Here is a 22,226-nt window from a genome sequence, read left to right as displayed (position 1 = left end):
AGTCCCTCATCATTTATGTCCTACTATATGGTGCAGAGGCATGGACGATGACGACATCTGATGAGTCGGCGTTACGAGTTTTCAATAGAAAGATTCTACGGAAGATTTAAGGTCCTTTGGGATGAGCTGTGCGAGATATACAACGACATAGTTCAGAAGAATTAAGAGACAGCGGCTACTTAGTTAGATCATGTCGTTCGAATGGATGAAAACACTCCAGCTCTTACAGTATTAGACGGAGTACCCGCCGGGGGAAGCAGAGGAAGAGGAAGACCTCTACTCCGTTGGAAAGACCAAGCGGAGAAGGACCTAGCTACAGGAAGAACAACTGGCGCGCTGTTGTAAACTTGGCTATAACTGCGTCGGCGGTGTCTACGCCAATAAAGAAGAAGAAGAAGTAACTCCTTTTGAAACAGCCTAAATCTTATTGTCTAAATTAACCCGATTCTTCAATAATTTTGGGCTAACTGAAGCTCGGTACTTGAATAAATCTCAGAAAATTAGTCCAGATACGGCTCGGTAATAGCAATTAGATTCAACTTTGAAAACCAAGAAGTCTATAAGATTCACGATTTCTCACAAATTTGGTCTGGAGTTCGGTACCAGAAATTAGACTAGGCTGGCTAAAAATTAGAATATCGTTAAATCTTAAATGCAGTAAGATGAGCTCACACTACGAAACTTTATGTCTCAAGAAGTTTATAAGATCCATTATTGCCAAAAAAAAAAAATTGCGACAAACTTTTAGCTCAAGCTCAAAACTTAATTCTTTAATACTTTATCCCGACACCCACATTTACTAACGCCTACTTTTCCCTTCACACTTCACTTTCAGGCGGTCCCATGGATCACACCGGCCCCATACCGATGGTGAATGAATTTGGTCTCACGCCCGAATCGCAATTCCTCAGTCAAGCTGGTGGCCCACCGATGAGCATACAATCGGCTGGCGGGCCACCGCCACCACCTGAACACCTACTGGCTGCGCAACAACAAGCACAACAACAACAGCAAGTGCAACAGCAGCAGCAGCAACAACAGCAAGCACAACAATCGAACGGCCCGCGCTCAGCATCACCGGAATTCCTGACAGCGGCGAACTTCAGCGAACCATCGAATATGCAAAACGAAGGACTGGTTTGGTAATATACAAAACAATTGGCCAATCGCCTGCTGCTGCTGAAGACCTTGAGCGCACAACAACAGCAACAACAGCAGCAACATCACGCGCAATTGCAATTACAGTCGCCGACGTCGCAGCCGTCGCCAGCGGCACTGCTGCCACCACCACCACCACCAACAGGCACCAACACTACAACCACAGCAGCGACGCCAGCCGAAACGATGGCGGCGATCTTGCTGGCGAATGAACCGCAAGTAGAGCAGCAACGACAACAACAACATCAGCAAGAACAGCAACTGCAGTTGAAGCAAGAAGTGCTGCCGCCGGAGCAATTGGAGCTGCTGGAACAATGGTGATGCACACGCTGGCAACTACTAAACGCGACGCAACAACAGAAAACAAAACAAAATGGCGGCGCGTATATAAAGGCTTGCTTTCAAGCAAAATTGCTGCAATGTAAACTTTGTTGAATGAATACTTGGATTTGGCAGCAAGAAAATATATGTTGCACATACATATGCATATAGTATACATGGTGCAACACAGCAGCGTGCGCGAAAAGCCAGCCGAAAAATGGCCAAAAATAAATTTAATTTATTTTCTAGAAGAAAGCACAAAAATAAAAAAAGCGCTCCCGAAAGTTAATAGTTATACAAAAACAACAACACAACAGCTCTTTACCCCCACACCCACACACACACACACATAAGCATCTAAGCTAAGCCTATTTGTATTTTGTGTATAAAAAAAAACAAAAACAAAAACTTTCGATAAACCCGAAACATAAATTTGTGGCACTTACAAAACCAAAAACAAAAATCAAACAGCAAATTAAATATATATGCAAATATATTTAAATAAAATTAGTAAATATGTAAAATGCAAGCAAAACAAGAATCAACTTTGAATGTGCAACAAAAGAAATTTTTGCTAAAACGTACCACAAAAAAACAAAAACAAAAACTTCGCCACCAATATGAGTTGTTAGTGCTTTTATATACTTAGCACCCTTTAATTTTTTAATTTTTGTTGTTTCTCCCCCGCTCTTTCTAAAAAATTTGTTGTTAAACAACGCACCCAACTATGATGTAAAAACTCTTACCCCCTCTCCCCCTCAACTAGTACCAATTTTATATGAATGTTTGTATGTATCTATGTATGTATGCTATTTTTATGCTTTCCACTGCACCCCATCCCATTTATCTCACCTTCCTTTTGCGTTTCCGTTGAGTATCTTATTTATCTTTGTAGTTGTAAGCTGTATAATTTATTGCTAATAGTGAAACCTATGTAATATTAAATATACAAAAACATACATGTAAAATGCTGATATTAATATAGAAGAAGAATAGAAAGCAGGAAGAATTAAAAAAAAACAAAAACACAAAAAAGCAAACTAGTGAAAAGAGCAAGGCCCACTATGAAGAAGTATGAAATGAAAAATTTATTATTATGAGAAAAATGTATTGTAAAATGTATAAAGAATTTAGTGTTAGCTTAATGTGTAAGTAATTATAAATAAATAAATATATATATACATATATGAGTAAATATGATATTATATTTATCAGCAAAACTATTACGGTAATAATATGAAAGTCGTGAATGATAACAAATAACAAGTGAAAACGTAAAACACAAAAAAAAATCATATAATTCAAATAAACAAATTGTTAACTAAAATGTGAATATAACGGTTGTTTTTACTTCAAAGAATGGGAAAAGAAGTACTTGGATACAGAACAAGCTAAATTTTGCTTAAAAAGAAAAAACACAGAAACTTCAAATTTAGTCTGGCAAGTTTAAAATCATTTGAAAGAACATTCTTTGGTATTTATTTCTTGAAGATTATTCCCTTCAAATTCGGGCCGCGGCTACGTCTCAGATGGTCCACCCGTTGAGTCTTCCTTTCAATGACTCGTTCGAGAATTTTGACTGGTAACGAAAAATTTTGACCGTCCGCATAAATGTACTTTAGAGCTTACATATCCCCATAGGAAGAAGTCTAGCGGTGTGATATCACACGATCTTAGTGGCCAATCGACCGGCCCAAAACGTGAAATTATCCGGTCACCGAAGTGTTCTTGTTTTAGCCATCAAATAGTTGGTTATCATTGCACGATAACAGTCGCCGAGTGACGGTGGCGCTGTCACCGGTATCCTTTTTGAAAGAAATGTGGACCAATTATTCCACCAAGCAGCAAACCACACCAAACTTTTGTTTTTTTTCTGGATGAAATGGCAGCTCTTGAATCTCTTCAGGTCGCCTTTCGTAGCAAATGCGGCAATTTTGCTGTTTTGCATACCCATTGAGCCAGAAATGACATCATCGCTGAACAAAATTTGTCCCGATCCTCTTGGAACTATTCAAGAGCCCAAAAGCGAAGCGATGTCGCTTGGGAAGGTCGAGCGGCTTCAGTTCTTACAAAATTTTATTTTGTACGCCTTCAATTTAAGATCGCGACATAACCTGTGCCAAAGTCGTTCCATACGTTAGTCCGAGTTATTACCCCGAATCGACCCTCCACGACGGTCTTCGTGTATTACTCTCAGCTCTGGCTGCTATATTTCGCGGTTAAATTCTTTTTCTTTTGGCAGAGACAAGCAAGACAAATAGCGGTCATATATCGAAACGTTTGCGTATGAACAACATCAAATATGTCACACTTTATGATAAAATTGTGAGTTACTAGATTGCAACACTAAAGTGATAAAATCGCATAATATAAAAGGCAACCTACGTAAAGATGCATGAAAAATGTTAATTGATATCAAAAATTTTCTAGGAACATTTCACGATTCCTCAATTTGTTAGCATATAACAGGTGGGCCATCTAACGTTTTTAATTTGAATTATCTATATTTCGACATTGGAAACGTCAAATACGATTCGGAAAGTGGCAGATATTCAGTAAAAAGTCTAAAATTTACGAAATGGGTCGCTATTCACTATTCTACAGTTCGCAGGTTGGGCACAAGATCGTTTGACCGATGATGGTCAATTTTACCGAAAAATCATCTTTTCGGACGAGGCTCATTTCCACCTCGATGGTTACGTTAACAAGCAGAATTATCGCAAATCACAAAACCCGCACGTAATCGTCGAGAAGCCAATGCACACAGCACGAATCACTGTACGGTGAGGAATTTGGTCTGGTGAAATCATCGGCCCATTTTTCTTCGAAAATGAAGAAGGAACCGCCGTAACCATCAATGGTGAGCGATATCGTGCAATGTTAACCGAATTTTTCTTCAAGCAAATTGAGGAGGAACACTTGGACAACATTTGGTTCCAGCAGACCGGCGCTACGTGCCGTACAGCAAACGCTACACTCAATCTTTTACGCCCTATCTTCGAAAATTAAAATTTTATATGGCCCACCCCATAATACAAAGAATGGATGGAGCTCCGCTAAGTAGCTATCGTACGAAAGAGAAACGAAAATTTTCGAAAAATATATTTAATTTTCAATAATTTTCTCTTCAAAATAGTCCTCTGGCATCAAATGGGACAGTTTGGTCTCTCTCCAGTTCATCAATGGTAAATAACACCTTTCCGGTCAATAGTAAGCCTTGAAGCAAGTTCGTCGGGTGAGTGCCATTGTTCTTTGGTCCCTGATGTGTATCTGGTGATTCAAGATTCGTCGACGGTCACAAAACGATGATCATCCTCTTCACTGCGAAGTAGTCTCTATAATAATAACTCTAATATACTAAACAGTTGTATACATAGAACATTATTTCTTCCTTGAGAATTTCGGGCGAAGTTATGGGTAAACTGCTCCTTTCTGTATACATTTATTTAGCAAGAGTAATATCCTAGCTCTTTGACGTCGGAATTACGGGAACGAAATCGACGAAATCAGAATTGTGCGTGGTTGGCTTTTACAGTACCAGGATCATTAGTTTACATTAGGTTATTCTGGCCGGTTGCCACACCATACTACATAGACCTACTGGTCCTTAGTAATGCCAGATAAAGGTTCCGTTTAATATGAGCTGAAGTATTCGTCATAGAGTACGTCAAACATTCCGACATAGGTTGAGTACAATATTTTATTTTTACTGATACATACCGGCAGAAGTTAGAATACCGGGCGAAAATTTCGATCATTTCGAGGGAAAAGGTCTTACCGCTGATCATACATGTTATTTGACGACAATTAGAATGAAGAACAGAGTTGAAAACAAATAAAATTTTCTCATTATCACAAAATTTCTGCAAGAGGTCAATTTGCAGCTACGAAAGGCTACCTTTGTTGGTTATTCGATAAATTTTGGCAACTTTTATAAAAAATTCCAAAGAGCAATGGTTTAAATATTTCACGGAAAAGACTGAAAATAGACCATAAAAATCTTTGTGGGAATATATTTAAAGGAAAACTCTTGCAACGCATCAGAAAATCGAAGCTAAGAATACTTGTGATAGTGAGCGAAATATTATACTTCGCAAAAATCCAATATTTCACAATAATTGCAGAAAGAAGAAGAATTTTGATTCGCTATCAGATGTAAAAGCATATTCTCATCCAATTTTGCTAAGCATTCATTACCTTTCAAAATGAAATATGAGAAATGATACTTGGGAGGAATTCCACAAGACAATCATTTATTTAGAACAAATATACAACGAGAAAAAGTGAAATTGAAGGTGTGAAAACGACGTGGGAAAAGTTAAACGCCTTCACATGTGGTCTCCAAACCAAACTTCATTCATACTTGCGGCAACAAAGGCAAATGAGAAACGTTTATGGAATAAAATGTTGTTTAAAGCGAATGTGTAAAAAGCGAAAGATAGAGGAAAACGGATAATTGATGAAATTTGGGCAATGACAATACAGGATAAATAAAATCGGTATGGTTTTATTAAAGAAAGAACAAATGTGTCAAATAAACGAACCATATGATCAAATTTGACTCGGACTATATACTATATATGCAATATCTTTACTATATTTATCACTTTTGAAGTGAGCTCAAGGTGGAATGAATGCAATACACCCTAAGCAACACAAAAGGCACACTTCCACGTGCATGCCACATATGCAACACCGGAACAAACGCCAATACTGAATATGCTGAACATTTGTATGTGGTCTTTTGCCCAATGCAGCAGCCATTAAATGGCAAACCTGTGCGCTTGCACGCAAATGCTATGCACCTACACACGCACACACACACACACGTGCACAAAAGACCACGCCTGACCACAGTTCCAGTTCACGGTCGCTACACAGAGATGTGCATCAAAACGACATGCAACACAAATCGAAACGCTTTCAAATGGCGCTCGCATGTCCACCCGCAATGTCAATGTTGCCACATGGTGCCACAAAAGCACCAGTCTAGTGCATGTGTTTGGTGCGACGCGAAGTTCATATGTGTACATTTTGGATGCACTTCAAAGGCGAAGCCCCTTCAAATGTTGCTGTTGCATGTTACACCGTTGCAACGTTGCATGCGACGCTTATGTCTCTATCACAAATAACAAAAGCCGAATGCAGCATGTCCTTGTGCCGGCCGTTATCACTACCGCACCGTACTCAATGCGCAGCCTGTCAATGTGCTCGAAGCAGCAAAGCAGCCATTCAGCGTACGTTTCGCAGCCTCATTGTCCACTCGCTGCTCGGACGGACAGACGCACAGGCTGTGGGTCAGGCAGCTTGCAACAAAACCTTTGACTGGATGAAGTTGGCTAGCGAGGTACAGCAAACATTGCGCTGCTGCCAGCAGGAGGAGTCAATACCCTAGTATGCTTGTATGTGTGTGCTTAGAGGCGCTCATGTGTCACTTGTGGATCGGCCGTGTGTTGTTCGCATTCATGTTGGAACTTTCATCAATGTTGTTATTTGTTGTTGGCACTCGTGTTTATGCTCCCTAGTGCTGTTAGAATCTTTGCTTTTGTTGTAGTTGAAGATGTATTTGTTGTTGTTGTTGTCATGTTTCTGATGGCCGCTTTGCTGTTGTGTTGTGGGTCCTTGCGTTGGCTCGTTGGGTCGTCACATTCCATTGTCCCGATTGCACATAATTCGTGTTGTTGAACACGCACTCGAACAACACACATGCACACATACATTCAGACGCATACGTGAATGCATGTCGACAAGCACACACACACTTCAGTGATTTCCATTTAAATCACACCCCTCTAACCCCTAGCAGCATTTCGTGCTTCAATCTGAGGATATTCGGTAAAATGCACAGTGGTGCTCATCAATAATCTCTTTGGTTTGTGAAAATTATCTGAGAGACAAAGAAAGCTAGTAGTCCTTAAAAGTGTGAATTATATGTGTCTAAAAGAGTAGCGAAGGTCTTCTCGGATTATCCAGTTAAAAAATTCCCAAGAGGGAGGTGTTTGAGTAATTCCAAAGGTTTTTCGATCTTCTTCTTTTATTTGCGATGTAAAAAGTTTCAAAGTTCCTGAATGAGGATTCGATGAAAGAACGTTCCACGAATATTTAATTTAGAAATCCGTATTCAAAACAAAATCCTGCCAGGATATTTTTTCTTGAATCACAAAAGGAATAAAATTCTTCAAAACTTTTTCAAATAGATTGATATAAGAGCCAACAGATTTCGCCACATTGCGTTATAACGTTAAGCCTTCGTACTAAAAAGGATTCTCGGACAGTTTTAAATACAAAATCTCTCATCGCATTGCGTCAGATGCCCTTAGAAACAGGCATACAGTAGATGTAGTGGCTCCCAAAAAGCGGCTGCATTTATACTTAGTTTCAGGCCACGAAGGATTTCCGGGACACGAAATAGCTGATGAGATTGCCAGAAATGTCATCCGCCTAACTACCGAACCAGAGCAGAAAATACGGACGTCACTTAAAACAACATACAGTGAACTTACCGAACCCTGTTGACAGACGAATCAGGACGAGATGGAATGTATTAAGGACATGCAGGGTCGCCAAGAACCTGTACAAGAGCCCGGAAGGAAGAGGAAGGTAATTTTGACGTCAAAGACACACCACCGTCTGGAAGGCCAATTGTCGAAAATATCGATTAAGTAATGGTAAAGTCGAGTCCGGTCCTCATGCACTATTCCGATAGTTCAGGAGCTAAACATCGACAATACATTGGAACAATTTAAGTAAGGATGAAAGATAAAACTCGTCAAGCGGGTGCCGCACGAGTTAACGCTAAAAATTTCAAGGACCGAATTTTCATCTGCTGAATCCCAACAAAATCGTACAATTTCTCAAGCGGATCTTAACTGGCGATAAAAAAATTAGTCACTTGCGACAACGTTAAGCGAAAACGGTCGAGCTCGAATCTCGATAAGCCGAGGTAAACGGTGGCTAAGTCGAGAGCAATAGTCTGCAGGGCTTTTTTATGTGTTTCGCAGGAAATAAATAAAAAAAAAATCACTTGGCGTAGACAACGCTTACGGGGTTAACAGCGCGGCATTCGTTCTTCCTATTCGCTGTTTGGTGCCAATTGGAGATTCCATATTTAGCCAGGTTCTTTTCCATCTGGTTTTTCCAATGGAGTGGAGGTGTTCCTCTGCTTCCCCCGGCGAGTACTGCGTCGAATACTCTCAGAGCTGGAGTGTTTTCATTCATTCGGGCGACATGACCTACCCAGTGTAACCGTTGTCTCTTAATACAGATCATCCATCCATCGAATGCGGTATTCGTCGTTGCCAATGCGCAAAGGACCAAAAATCTTCCGCAGATACTCTCTTTTCTTGAAATTTTTACCACCGCACAAAGGAAAAAGCAATTCTACATCACTAATAAATATAGAAAATGAACCACTGTGCACTCATATTGCTCTTCGAAAATGTCCAACTTCAACAGTTTGTGTCCTTTACAGCCCACAAAATAAGCAGCATTGTTGGTTTTCTACCGAAATGTGGAATTGTCTGCCGCCATCCGGTAGAGCTGCCTGTCTACTAGTCCATCTACCTTCCTTCCTGCTTGTCTATCAGAAGGGTGTTCATGCTTGGCGGTGATGCACAAATGACTGCCAGTCACCGGCGTGTCTAGCATTGCTATGCCCGGACCAGCCCGACCCAGCCCAGCCCTGTCGGCATGCCATAAACTGACTGACTGATGATAATGATGATTCCATGTGTCCACATTTGTGATTGATAAATGTGCATTTTGCACCGTTCGGCGCTCATCGTTGGACGCCCGCTGCCTGCTGCCTGCCGCCTAACTGTGAGTGAGTGCACAACGCTAAACTAATTCGATGCTAGTCAGTTGCTCTGCCATATGACTATTTGTTCGTTGTTACCGTTGTGTTTGCTATTGTTGTCGTTGCATGCTGGTATGTGTGTATGTGTAATTGCTTGACGGTGTTTGTCTGCTCACTTGATTGTCTGTTTATCGGCGCTTTTGTCCGTCCATCTGCCGTAATCCTGCGCAGCGTTTGCGTGTTTCGCTGCACATCTGTGTGTGTGTGTGTGTATGTAATGCGTCGTGGCACAGACTCGTATCACCGGTAGCGGTCATTAAATTTAATGTTTGCCACATACAACCCTACAATCGTACAACAAATGCAACTCTAACACCAACACAAATCGTACGTGCAACAAATTGCAGCAATAACCTCGCACAGCATAGCCGAGCATAGTAGCGAATGTAACAACAATAAAAACATTGCATTGCCTATTTATTTGCTACAGTTATGGATGGCCATTCGCGCTTTCCAACTGTGTGCTGAACATTACCACGAAATTACTTCAAAGACATCAAATCCATGAAAACTATTAAATCCAGCTGAGCAACAAAATCACTTCTCCTCCCCCGTTTGCGTCGGTCGGTCGGTCGCTTACACTTGCCCTTTGAACGAATGCCTGCCGATGTGTATTTACAAGTGCGTGTGTGTTTTCATGCTGTGTCCTTTGTCATTGTCAAATTGTAGCTGTTGTCGTTGTTGTAGCTGTCAAAGCTGTCGAATTGGGGCGTTGAACGATCAAAAAGGATTACAAATATAAATATTACATACGATTGTTGTCATCACGTAATGCCAATTGAACATATGCGTGTATGTTTTCATATAGTTACTTATGTCTAATGGCAGTATGTATGTATATATTTTATTTAAGTCGAAATATCGATTTACAATACGATTGAAACTCGCAATTATTTATCTTTAGAATTGGTTCAGCGAATTATGATATGCGGAAAGGGAGCGGGATTCAACTTGGGTATAAAAACAAAAGTAACTCAAAACTCAGAAAAAAGACCGTGGAGAGTCGATTCGGTGCCGTTCGCACCAACTCGGATTGACGTTTGAAACAACTTGGCACATTTTACGTCAAGATCTTAAATTAAAATTAAATTCTTAAAATACAACTTGTGCAAGAACTGAAGCCAATCCACCTGCCCAAGCGACATCACTTCGCCCTATGGTCTCTTGAAAGTTCCAGGAAGATCTGGCGCTTCGAATCAAATTTTGTTCAGCGATGAGGCCCATTTCCGGCTCAATGGGTATGCAAACAAGCAAAATTGCCGCATTTGAGATACAAAAACAAGCTGAAGAGATTCAAGACCTGCCATTTGTGGGCCGGTGAAATTAACGGTTCATATTTGTTCAAAAATGATGCCGGTGAAAACGTAACCCGTCAATGGCGGCCGTTAACGCGCCTTGATAACCGACTATTTAATACCTGAAATTAAAGTTCGTGATGTGGCCGACATTTGGCTTCAACAAGACGGCGCCACATCCCACAGATCACATCAATAAATGGATTAATTGAGAGACCACCTCGTCAGATAATTTCACCATCAGAAAATTTCATCTTTAGGGCCGACAACCAAGATAGTGTGATGCGATGCAACTCGCCGCCACAGTGGAATCCTCTAGAGACTTTCTCGTTAACTATCCAGCTTTTGCCAGACTGAAGTTTAATAGTAGACCTCATCATCTGAAAAGCTTGACGACCTAACCTAACTCAACATAGTTTTTTAAGTCACTTGCTGGAGAGATTGTAAACTGTCCATCAACTCATACCAAACACTGCTACATTTACTTACTCATAAGACGACGTTTAAAGTGGAGGCGTACCGGCTGCATTTGCAACTTAGGGCGGAGCGAAAACTTGACTACCCTACAGCTGACCGATATACAGACACCGAAAAAACATCAGAGTCAGATATTGTTGCTTGCGGTAATCGCTTCGGCCAAGATAAAAGTCGTTCAAACGTTTTCCAGGAAGCACAATAACATCTCCGGAACTAAAATATGTGTGCTTTAACAAATTGCTGCGTTTTCAATTAGGAAAAAGTGATTGATTCTCTCTTGATTCTTCAGAATTATTTTTCAGATAAAGACATCTCTTTCATGATAAGTTTTTTTTTTATTATCTTAAAAAATAAATTCAAAAATCTGAAAAGATATTACCGTATATTTATCTGTATCTGTTTATATATTTCTACCTCTTTCATTACCTACTTGCAAGAAGCAGCTGGCTACAACAATGTGTGACACTGACCAATAATTTTTAACAAAAGTCAGCCATAGGTACCGGGGTCTAAATATTCGGTACCTAGAGGCTTGAACAATTTTTGGTCATGAGATTAATCCCTTTATATTGCTTCTTGATTTGCATACTGGAAACTGAACGAATCAAATGGAATTTAAAATTGTGCTATATGGGGAGTAGGCGTGGTTATTGTCCGATTTCGCTCATTTTCACAACGTGACAGAAGAATATGAAAAAAATGCCATCTACGAAATTTTTTCGAAATCGGTCTGTCGGGTGCCGAAATATAGAGTTTCACCAAAAGGTGGGCGGTACCACGCCCATCGTACAATTTTCACAGCGGCACCCATAAAGCTTTCTCATACTATCTCGGTGGTAAAATTTAATGTTTCTGGCGTATTTAGTTATTGATTTATAGCGCTTTTAGTAGCTTTTAACAGTACCGTTATATAATTAATCCATTTTCACACTGTCGGTAGAAGTTTTTATAAGATTTGCACTCAGCAAATTTAGTCGTTGCAGCTTGAGTGGTTTAAAAGATATGTATTTTAAACTTGTTAGGCGGTGTCACGCCCACTTTTAGTGCTTAGTTATCGATTTCGGTTAATGGCGATTTCTGGGCGTGACAGTGGGCCGATTATGCCCATCTACGAACTCGATTTTTTTTTTACTAAGGAACCCACAAACAAAAGTTTTATCAAGATATCTCAATTTTTACTCAAGTTACAGCTTGCACGGACTAACGGACAGACAGACGGTCAACCCGATTTCAACTGTTCTCGGCACCGTGATCATTTATATTTATATAACCCTATATATCTCTCGATTGGTTTTAGGTGAAACATACAACCGTTAGGTGAACAAAACTATAATATGTATGAACTGGTTGCAAAAGTACAATAATTTAAGCATTTATCTCTAAATCGAAAGAACTATCATCTCTTCTTTACAATTTTACTACAACTACTATATACATAAGTAATGATTTCTCAGTCCTACAGTAAATCTTCCTTATAGCCATTTCGACCGCACAAGCAAACAATTAACGGCATAATAACTCAATTTCATATAATTTGTACAAAATTTTATTCAATTAACAACAACTCTTTTTACTAACCACTTCCTTTAGAGGCATGGCCTGAGTTGGGAAAGGATTAAAAAAACACTATTCGTGATAATAATGTGGTGAAAAAATAATTTTAATGAGCGTTACAAAAGATAACAACAGTAAACAATTACTCGAATGTGTGAGGACAGAGATAAAACAAACAATCAAGTCAAAGCAAACGATTAGAGACACGCCAACAAATAGCAAGCAAGTCAGGACGTGCAACACGCAATGCGAAAGAAGCGGACGACTGGACAATGGTGGACTGAATCAAACTGCAAGTGACTAAAACGTGGCACAAGAAGAGGGACAGAGGTGGCGCTATTGCGTCACTGACGCGCTGCAGTTGTTCGAATGCAATCAGAAACGCGGCGCTGCAGTGACGCACTTTCGCACGAAGCGTAACACGGACGCTAGTGAAATGAATTAGTTTTGTTTTTTGGAAATCGTCGAATGAGTGACACGAAATGATTTGCGCGCTGAGCGCAAGTAACACTAAATAGCGCGCGGCGGCACGCAAAAGTAAAAAAGGTATGCCACATTTAGCGGGCGCGCGAGTAGACCGCGTACTCACAGCGCCTTTGACTGCCGCTGCGGCTACCGTTGACATTGCTGGCGGCATTTCTAGTTTCAGCATTTTTCCATGACGTTGCATGCTCAGGCACTAACACGCAATACTCATCACGGTTGTCAATGTGGCACCTTTCCTCGCCGCGCGGTAGGCGGTCAGCGCTGACCGTGTCACGTAACAGCAGAAGCGCGCGTCACGTGAAGCACAGGTAGAGCGCGCGGACGCAAGCAAGCCGGCATTCCAAAAGCGTATGTGTTAATATTTGATGGTCGTAATATGTGGTCATTTTAGGTAGCAAACAACAAAAACAACAACTGCCAAGAATATGTGAAATCGAAAGCATGCGCTGTCAATATCTGTTTTTAAGTGACCGCGTCAGCGTGCGCGCTCCTGTGCAGCGTGTGTGAAATTACGCGTTTGTATGCGTGTGGGGAATAACCGCAAAACGAACTAACGGACTAAACGCAATCGGATTTGCTCACCACTACTGTCACTGTCACTGTCACTACTGCAGTCGCTGCAAGTTGCATTCCACAACCCCCACTGCGCCGGCTGTCAGCTATCAAGTCTATTGTAGTTGCTTCAGCAGTTCTAGGTATTTGCTAACGACACACATATGTATTCAATGAAATGGAGAAACGTCCAGTTAGTAATTCGGTCTGTGGCACGCGGCATTAACGTTTGTCACTTTGACACCTCGACGCAAGTTTTTGACAGCGCTTTTGCGGAAAGTTTCTTATTTTTTATGCGCTGCGAAGTTGGCGACCGTAAACGCATACATAGCTACAAACATGTGTAAACGTTCGCATTAGTGCGCGCTTTCTGGGTAAAGTTAGTAATTGGTAAGGAGCTCTAAGCTGCGGACTTGCCAAGTTGAAGGTGGACGGATTTGACCAATTGGACACGGAGTTGCATGCGAGCTTTTGCGGTTGTTTAACTATCTGTCAGTGAAATTGATGGGTTGTTTCCTGTTATCCACCATAGTTTACTAGAGGCTATTGACCTAGATTGCGCTTGGTTGGGTTCGAGTAATAGATAAACGTGTTAAAAAAAATAGAAACCCCCATTTAATTTAAAATTTAAAAAATAAAAAATTTAAAAAATAAATAAACAAGAAAAAACCACCAACTTTAGCTACACTGAAACAATAATAACGTTCACAGATACATTTCTTATGGATTAAAAGGGTATATAAGATCTTTATTTCTATTTCGATCGGTCACCATACTCTTGTAGAACTCCCAGAGGTGATCTAGTGACTGATGGTCAAGGTATCCTAAAATTATGGGGGAACACTTCTTCAACCTGCTGATGGTAGTGAAAGCATGACACCAGAAGAGGGTAAACCCGATCGATGACGATGACGACGGACGAAAGCATGCCTGACGATTGGAATTTAAGTGTGCTCTGCCTAATCTACAAAAAGGGAGACCCCACAATCAGCGCCAACTACCGTCGAATGAGCCTCCTCAACATCGCGTATAAGGTTCTATCGAGTGTGAAAGACTAAAGCTCACCATCAACAAACTGGTGTGGCTTAAGGCCTGGCAAATCAACAACTGACTGTGAAAAGTGGATTGAAACATACAACCTCTTGCTTGATTTTAAAGCTGCATTTGACAGCACGAAAAGAAGCCGCCTTTATGCCGCTATGTCTGAGTTTGGTATCCCTGCAAAACAATTATTCCCGTCCTGCTATATGGTGCAAAGTCATGGACGATGATAACAACCGATTGGTCCACGTTACGAGTTTTCGAGAGAAAGGTTCTGCGGAAGATTTATGGTCCTTTGCGCATTGGCAACGGCGAATACCGCAGTCGATGGAACGATGAGCTGTACGAGATATACGACGACATTGACATAGTTCAGCGAATTAAGAGGCTGCGGCTACGCTGGCCAGGTCATGTCGTTTAATTGGATGAAAACACTCCAGCTCTGAAAGTATTCGACATAGTACTCGCCACTCGGTTGAAAGACTAGGAGGAGAAGGAACTGGCTACACTTGGAATATCCAATAAACTCGGCTTTAGCCGCATAAGAGGTGTCTACGCCAATAAATAAGAATTCCGCATGTATACAGAAAGACGGACAGAGAAAGATGGCCAAGTCGACTAAACTCGTCACGCTGACATTCCTTTGGCAGGGGAAACCGCATTAAAGTCATAATTCAACTAAAGAATTTGCATTTATTTACCTTGAGCCCACCGCCGTAGTCGTCTGATTCGAAGCCAGCTGTCTTGTATGAAAACTCGACATCCGAGTTTTGTTCCAGTAGCTTTGTGCTTTGTCCGAGTGAGTGTATGCAAGTATTTTTAAGACTGACTTTGTTGAGATTGTGGCAAAAAAGTATATATTCGGTGCTAATAGAACTATTCTAGCATGGCGTTCTTGACAATTCATAGAACAATATTTCTTGTTTCGTTCCTTCGAGAATCGGGTTGATATAAACGAAAATGGCTCGGAATTTCTCTCAAATCTCTTCGAAAATTGTTCACAGTATGAAATCACAGTGGTATAACTCTTCCCCCTACTTCACCTCTCTTTAATCAAGGTCTTACCACACGGTATTCGAAGCTGTTGTAGAAAACTTATACTGCCAGGATCCAATTAACAATATCTACTTTCATTGAGATATTGGGTTGTCAAAAAAGTCTTGCGATATTTGCGCTAGTTGGCGCTGAAAGCGCGTAGTTCTAGTTTTATTACAGTTATAAACCATTTGAAGAAGCTTGAAGTCACTAAGAAGCTCGATGTATGGGTGCCACACGAATTGATTCAATAAAAATGCCGCAAGACTTTTTTGACAACCCATTATTATGACTGTCTACGGGTGTTACAATGTAATACAAAATAGGAAGAACGGTAAGTGGTTCTCTGGAGACAACCTTTTCCAACAAGTTTTCTTAGTATATAGAATATAGAAAAATAACAGAGTATTTAGTGAGTATATAGTAGTATAGAGTGACTGAAAAGTTAGAGTTATTCCAAAAGTTTTTTGTTCAAAACCTAACCTTGGATAATGTGAGCTATAATTTGAATGTGGATGGAGAGAGGAGTTTACAGTTATTCCAAAAGTTTTTGTACAAACCCAATCCTTGTTCGAGGTTTTTTCAGGCAAACCATAATGTGAACTATAGTTTGCATGTGGATTCTTCCTGAACTCTAATTGTTCGGTATCTCCAACATCGATTGGGTATCAAGCGTTCGAGTATTTATTAATATTTCTCAAATAAAAGTGATGAGCGAACTTTCATCTTGTGAGTAAACTGTTAATATTTTCAGTAGCAAAAAGATAAAAGATAAAAGAAAATGAGTACCACTATTATTTTCTAAATTTAACTTTCTTCTGCCTAAAATCCCATACCAACTTAACTAAACCTTAGTAAGAACTGGCAAATCTGGTAAATCATAAATATTTATGGCATTGTAATAGCAATTACTTCAGAAATATACCAGCAAAATCAAAATTAGCGCCAACCAGAAATTTTATTGCCATCATTCCTGCCGACCAATACTAACCAAATTATTTATGAATTCATATACTAATAACGACTCAAAATTGCGGTCTATTTATATACCTCACACAACTAAATTCAGAAGTATTTTGTGCAAAGTACGCAGATTTCGCAAAATTTCATATTTTATAGCACAAATAAAATGTTCGGAATGATAAAGAAAATTACGAACGGAAATTAATTGTATCGAAGACGTAATAAATGTTACAACAACATGAGAATATAATACGCTACCGAAATGAACTGTGATTGTGCGCCTAATAGTATAATATGAAACCAAAAAATTGCTTGACTACCAAAAGTATGCCACAAAAATATATGCATATAACGGTAGTTACTTAATATTGACAATTAATATGAAGGCACAGTTATGCGAAGAGAGCGCAGACTAAAATTGTTAAGCAAGAAATTAATGCGGTTTATCGGCAAAAGTAATCGAAAATATAGACAATGTGAAGTAAAGAGAAAACTGGAATAAATAAATGAATAGCAAAGCAGGAGGTTTATGGACTCGGATAGCAAGGTAATATGTATATAAGTATATATTCACTAAACAAGTAATATGTTATGTTAAAGCATCATTTTCCAGCGAAAATGTAGATGAAATATATCCATTCAGATGATGGAATAGCAGACGAGTTGCGGCGGAGGGAAAATTATGATATAAAGCTACAAGGAAAATTCAGGATAATTATTGGCATACTGAACAAAAAGTATTATACTGAAATACACACTTGTATAAATACATAAATTAATATTTAGCTGGAAATCCACACAATGGCACTGCTTTGTTGCCACAACGTCGAAGGAAACTTATGCCAGACCACCATAAACGCTTTGGCCCACTTATAAATGTATGTATGTATGTACCTTTGTATATATGCATGTATTCTCCCCTTTATGGTACTTTCACAACTCCGATGCGTAACATTAAGGCGTAACGTAATGTAATTTATTAAATTATTTACGCTTGCATACGCTGACTGTCGTTAATACATATATAATCACACTACATAAGCTGTATGCAGACGCGTATGTGTTTTGCTTCAATCAGAAGAAGATGGAAGGAACTCACAGAAACTAAGAATTTCAGCGAAAACCAAGAGCTTTCAAGTGTTTTCTATTTTATGCTTTACACTTTTTTTAATTATATACAATTCAGTAAGCAATACCAATATAAGCTCAAAACGAACTTTAAAAATATCTTTATATGTTGTTCAAAGACCTGGAAACTTCAGAAGAGCTTAAACAAGACTTTCTAAATACAAAAATCCAATAAATGCGTATTGAAATTGAAGCCTCTATAAGGATAGTTCATTTAAGGCTCTCTTCCGAATTTTCCAGTTTTAGCCCACTTGCTCTATGTAGCCGGGAACACAAATCATAAGAAAATACGGGATGATCTGGATTTTCGTAAAGAACAAAAACTCTTGAAAAATTTGAACGTAACTAAGGTTGGAATTCACCATCGAAATAGTATAATGGAATCAAATGCCTTCCACTACATGACCCCGATTTTAAAATTTAAATTGATCACAACATATAATGTTTTAATTATAATATTTGCATGTAATTTTTAGGAGCTTTTATAACCTTTGATATAATGTTATAAAGGGTGATTCCTTTCAAAGTTCCTTACAGCAGCAACTAAATTTAATGAGGAATGTTGATTATCATTCGTGGGAACAGTCTTTCGCATTTATTTTTTTTTTCAAATTATCTCTTTCAAAGATTGGCTACGTCATATATGGTTCATCCTTTGAGTCCAATTGTAGATAACTCGTTCGAGCATTTCGACTGTTAACTGGGTAATATAACAAGCGGGATGTTTTGCTCCAAGACCTGAATCGAAGCAGGATTGCCCGCATAGACTTTACATACGAATTTTACGGTGGTATATCACACGATCTTGGTAGCCAATCGATCGGTCCAAATGCTCACAGAAATGTTCACGTAATGAATCCATTGACTGATGCGAAGTGTGAAAAACGGGGTCGTCTTGTTGAAACCAAAAGTCGTCGAGATTACGATCTTCAATTTCATGCCTCTAATAGCCGGTTATCACAGCGCGATAATTGATGTCGACACTGACGGTTACGTCCTCACCAGCATCATTTTTGGAGATCTATGAACCGATGATGATGAAATGGCAGCTCTTGAACCTCCTCAGGTTGGTCTTCGTCCCAAATACCTAAATACCTTGTTTACATAACCAATGAACCAGAAATAGACGTCAGATCTACATTAACCAGGTCATATGGACCAGAAATAGACGTCAGATCTGAACAAAATGTGGCTAGAAAACGTCAGATCTTCTTGGAACTTTTCAAGAGCCCATACAAGCTCTTGAACAAGCTGTATTTTGTACGATTTCATTTTATGATGTTGAGGTATAATGCAACAAGTCGTTACATATGTCAGTTCGAGTTGCTGCGAACGTCGCCGATTCGATCACGCGGTATTAGTGTACACCAGATGCGGTTCGCATATTTTCTTTACTTCAATAATGAATGCTGGGTCCCAAGATGGGTGATGGTGTTGCGAATAGTACGCTCAATAATACAATAGTAAAGAACGTGAATTTTCGTAATAAAGTTGAACGATTTGTAAACGTTGTTCAGGCGTAAGTCTTTCCAAGATGAAATGCCAAACAATACTGAACAAAAATAACATGACAGCTTGACATGACTCACGCGTGATCTGTCAAAAAAAAAGGCTATTGAAAAAAGTACCTCTACTTGGATCCCCCGTCATAATTGAGAATATTTTGAAGTTGATAACGCAAACAGTTTCTGAAATATATTTATGAGCCTATTTGCCACAATTTTCGAACTTAGTGTACAAAACTGCCATAACTCTGTCCGACTCTGAAGGTGAGGAAAATTTATCCGAAACGGCTCAACCAATTGACTTGAAAATTTCACACGAAATATAAATCTTTTCACAAAAAAGGACTTTTTTGGAAAGCCGCCATTTTGTCAAAAATCAAAATTAACCAGATCTTATGGACACTATTACACTACTACTATCTCCGTCTTTTAGATAAAAAAATAATTAATTAATTATATTACGACACAATTTCGTTACAGCTTTATATTTTGTGATGACAAAACAAAGAGGACAGTTTAGTCAAAATTCCATTAGACCGAAATCTTATATTTGCAAAATAGGTGTACCCATCATTTCAAGAAGAAGAAGAAATCGTTTAGTTACAGAGTGTATGAAGATGAATACTGAGATCAAAATAATAAAAAAAAAAAACAAGAAAACATATGTTGCCCCATAAACGCATTTGTTCGCCACTTACAAAAGAGATCTCTAGAAGCTTAACCACCTTCGAAGCGAGAGGCATTCAGAAACAAATCCATCATCGAAACATGAAACAATAGGATGAATATAGATTGCTAGGAACAACCATTACTAATTAGAAATCATAATTCCATCTTCTTAAAAGATCTTATCAAGATGTGTTCTATAAGTATACTAACCACATAAATATTCTATTTTAGATTAAAACTAAACTAAATTAAGTTTCCACGACTTTAAAAGCAGAATCATTTTTACTATTTTATTGTACTAGTAACCTTGTATAACGGTCCGGTCAACAATCGACTTAATTTACCATACACTTGTCAGGGGTTTTGAATGAAATCAAATTTCCCGTTATTTAATGGCAATTATTTTTTTTGGCTCATGACAGGTCCAATTAAGTAAGTATTTGAGCTCCGAAATCAGAAAAAAAATCACATGGCCTGAAACCTAGTGAAGGAGGTGGCTGAAAGTGGGAAATGATATATTTTAAGACTCTTAACCTACGATTTTACTCATACTCTACACTTGCCGAATACACATTTAGAATAACAAATATTAACCGATATGATCTTGAGCCATCGAGAAAGAGATGAAAAACTAGACTAAGAAAAATAAGTTGTATAGTTTTTTATATAAAATAATAAGTAAATAAAATGAACTTACATAAGAATTTTTTAATGAAAAACCATGATAAATTTGCATCAAATTTGGACTCACCTAAAATGAAAAAAAAATCAAAAATTATAATTAAGAGTTTTTTGGATACAAAATTATTACAAATAAGTATGAAAATATAAAATAACAGATAAGTCAATTATATGTTATAACATCTGCATAAAAGTAAGAAGTAATTAGCAATATTTCTTGCACTCCGACAAACTAACGAGCTCATTCACGAGTTATTGAGAAAGCAAGTAGCCGATCAGATAAACAAAACGCTGTAAGCGAAACACCAAAATCTCAACAAACGATAAAAGAACGTATGTATGCTGCTATATACATATATTTGCCGTTACTCAAAAATTCATTCCAGCAGTTACTTGTCGTAAATTGATTGAATGCTCCATGTCACTACAAGAATTTCGGTGATGAAATCGCAATTATTTTCGGTTACTCAACATTTAATTCGGTTAACCGTTCGCAACGAAGCAATACAAGCGCTTACATACAAACATGCAGACGCTGGCAAAATGCTTGATGAGCGATGAGAGGCAGCTATCAACATAGCAGTGGCCCGCATAGCAGCAGCAACAGCCTACCAGCATATGCTTTTCCATCTATAAATCGGCCAAAGGCCGCAACGTCTTGCCGGCACCCGGAATACTGTTGTTACTGCTGCCACTGGCGCTGTAGCTGGCTTACTGCAACATTCTGGCCACACGACTGCAGTTGATGAAATTAATGTCGTTGCGCATAATTACAAGATAATTTTCTTAAGTTTCCCTTCACCGTTACCTTTCATTGATGCATCGAGAAGTTGGCAGACAGTTTTGATGGCACACTCTATTCGTGGGGCGCTGGTGGTTAAGAAGCGCAGCAGTTTGTTGGAGGTGCTCAATTTTTATAGGGAAATTCTTGCACAACAGCGGTTTATGAGTTTCGTCGATACTTGATGACTTCAAGGGTGTTCAACAAAAATAATTATATTATATATATTCGAAGTATGGACTTAAGTGTATATGTTTTTATTTAGATGGATTTTTTTCTTGGAAATTGTACTGAAACCTTATTTTTAAAAGGTTCAGTTCAAAGAGATTCCCGGGTTCTTAAAACAGCCCAGAAAATGTTTCTAAAGCAAAAAAGCTGAATAATGGATAATAAATACGCCACATTACTGCAATCTAGGTGTATACATAGGTGGTAAATCTATTTACATTATCATAATCAAGAAGCCTGTGTTTGGAAGAATTAAACAAATACCATACAATACCACCAGGTACATCCATAAATATGAATAATGTAAAGGTTAGATTTTCTTCGACGGGGGTTCTAATAGGAGCCACAAACATAAGATATTTTTTCGAACACTCAAAAAGCGTTTTTTGGGAGTGTCAGTTGTAGTAAGCTGGTGATAATTTCAGTAAGGAACAGTCAATATTACAGGTATCTAATTCAGAAAACCTTTGTTAAAATCTTAAAATAATATTGAGACT

At 38.9% G+C, this 22,226-nt stretch overlaps 2 protein-coding genes across 3 annotated transcripts in view; one reads left to right on the top strand and one right to left on the bottom strand.

Annotated features, from left to right (window-relative positions):
- Window positions 1–2,017, top strand: part of LOC105223172 (LIM/homeobox protein Lhx1) — a 158,458-nt gene extending 156,441 nt beyond the window's left edge. For both annotated transcript variants that reach the window (XM_049454112.1, XM_049454113.1), the window contains exon 7: window positions 836–2,017. In XM_049454112.1, the coding sequence (XP_049310069.1) occupies window positions 836–1,146 (311 nt within the window). In that variant the 3' untranslated portion in view covers window positions 1,147–2,017. The remainder of the gene's footprint in view (window positions 1–835) is intronic.
- LOC105222794 (uncharacterized protein DDB_G0284459) overlaps window positions 1–22,226 on the bottom strand; it is a 482,380-nt gene that overhangs the window by 394,408 nt on the left and 65,746 nt on the right. The window lies entirely within an intron of this gene.

This window comes from Bactrocera dorsalis, chromosome 4, assembly GCF_023373825.1.
Source record: "Bactrocera dorsalis isolate Fly_Bdor chromosome 4, ASM2337382v1, whole genome shotgun sequence".
NCBI lineage: Eukaryota > Metazoa > Arthropoda > Insecta > Diptera > Tephritidae > Bactrocera > Bactrocera dorsalis.
The sequence above is the reverse complement of the archived record's forward strand: the minus strand, read 5'-3'. Positions and strand labels throughout refer to the sequence as shown.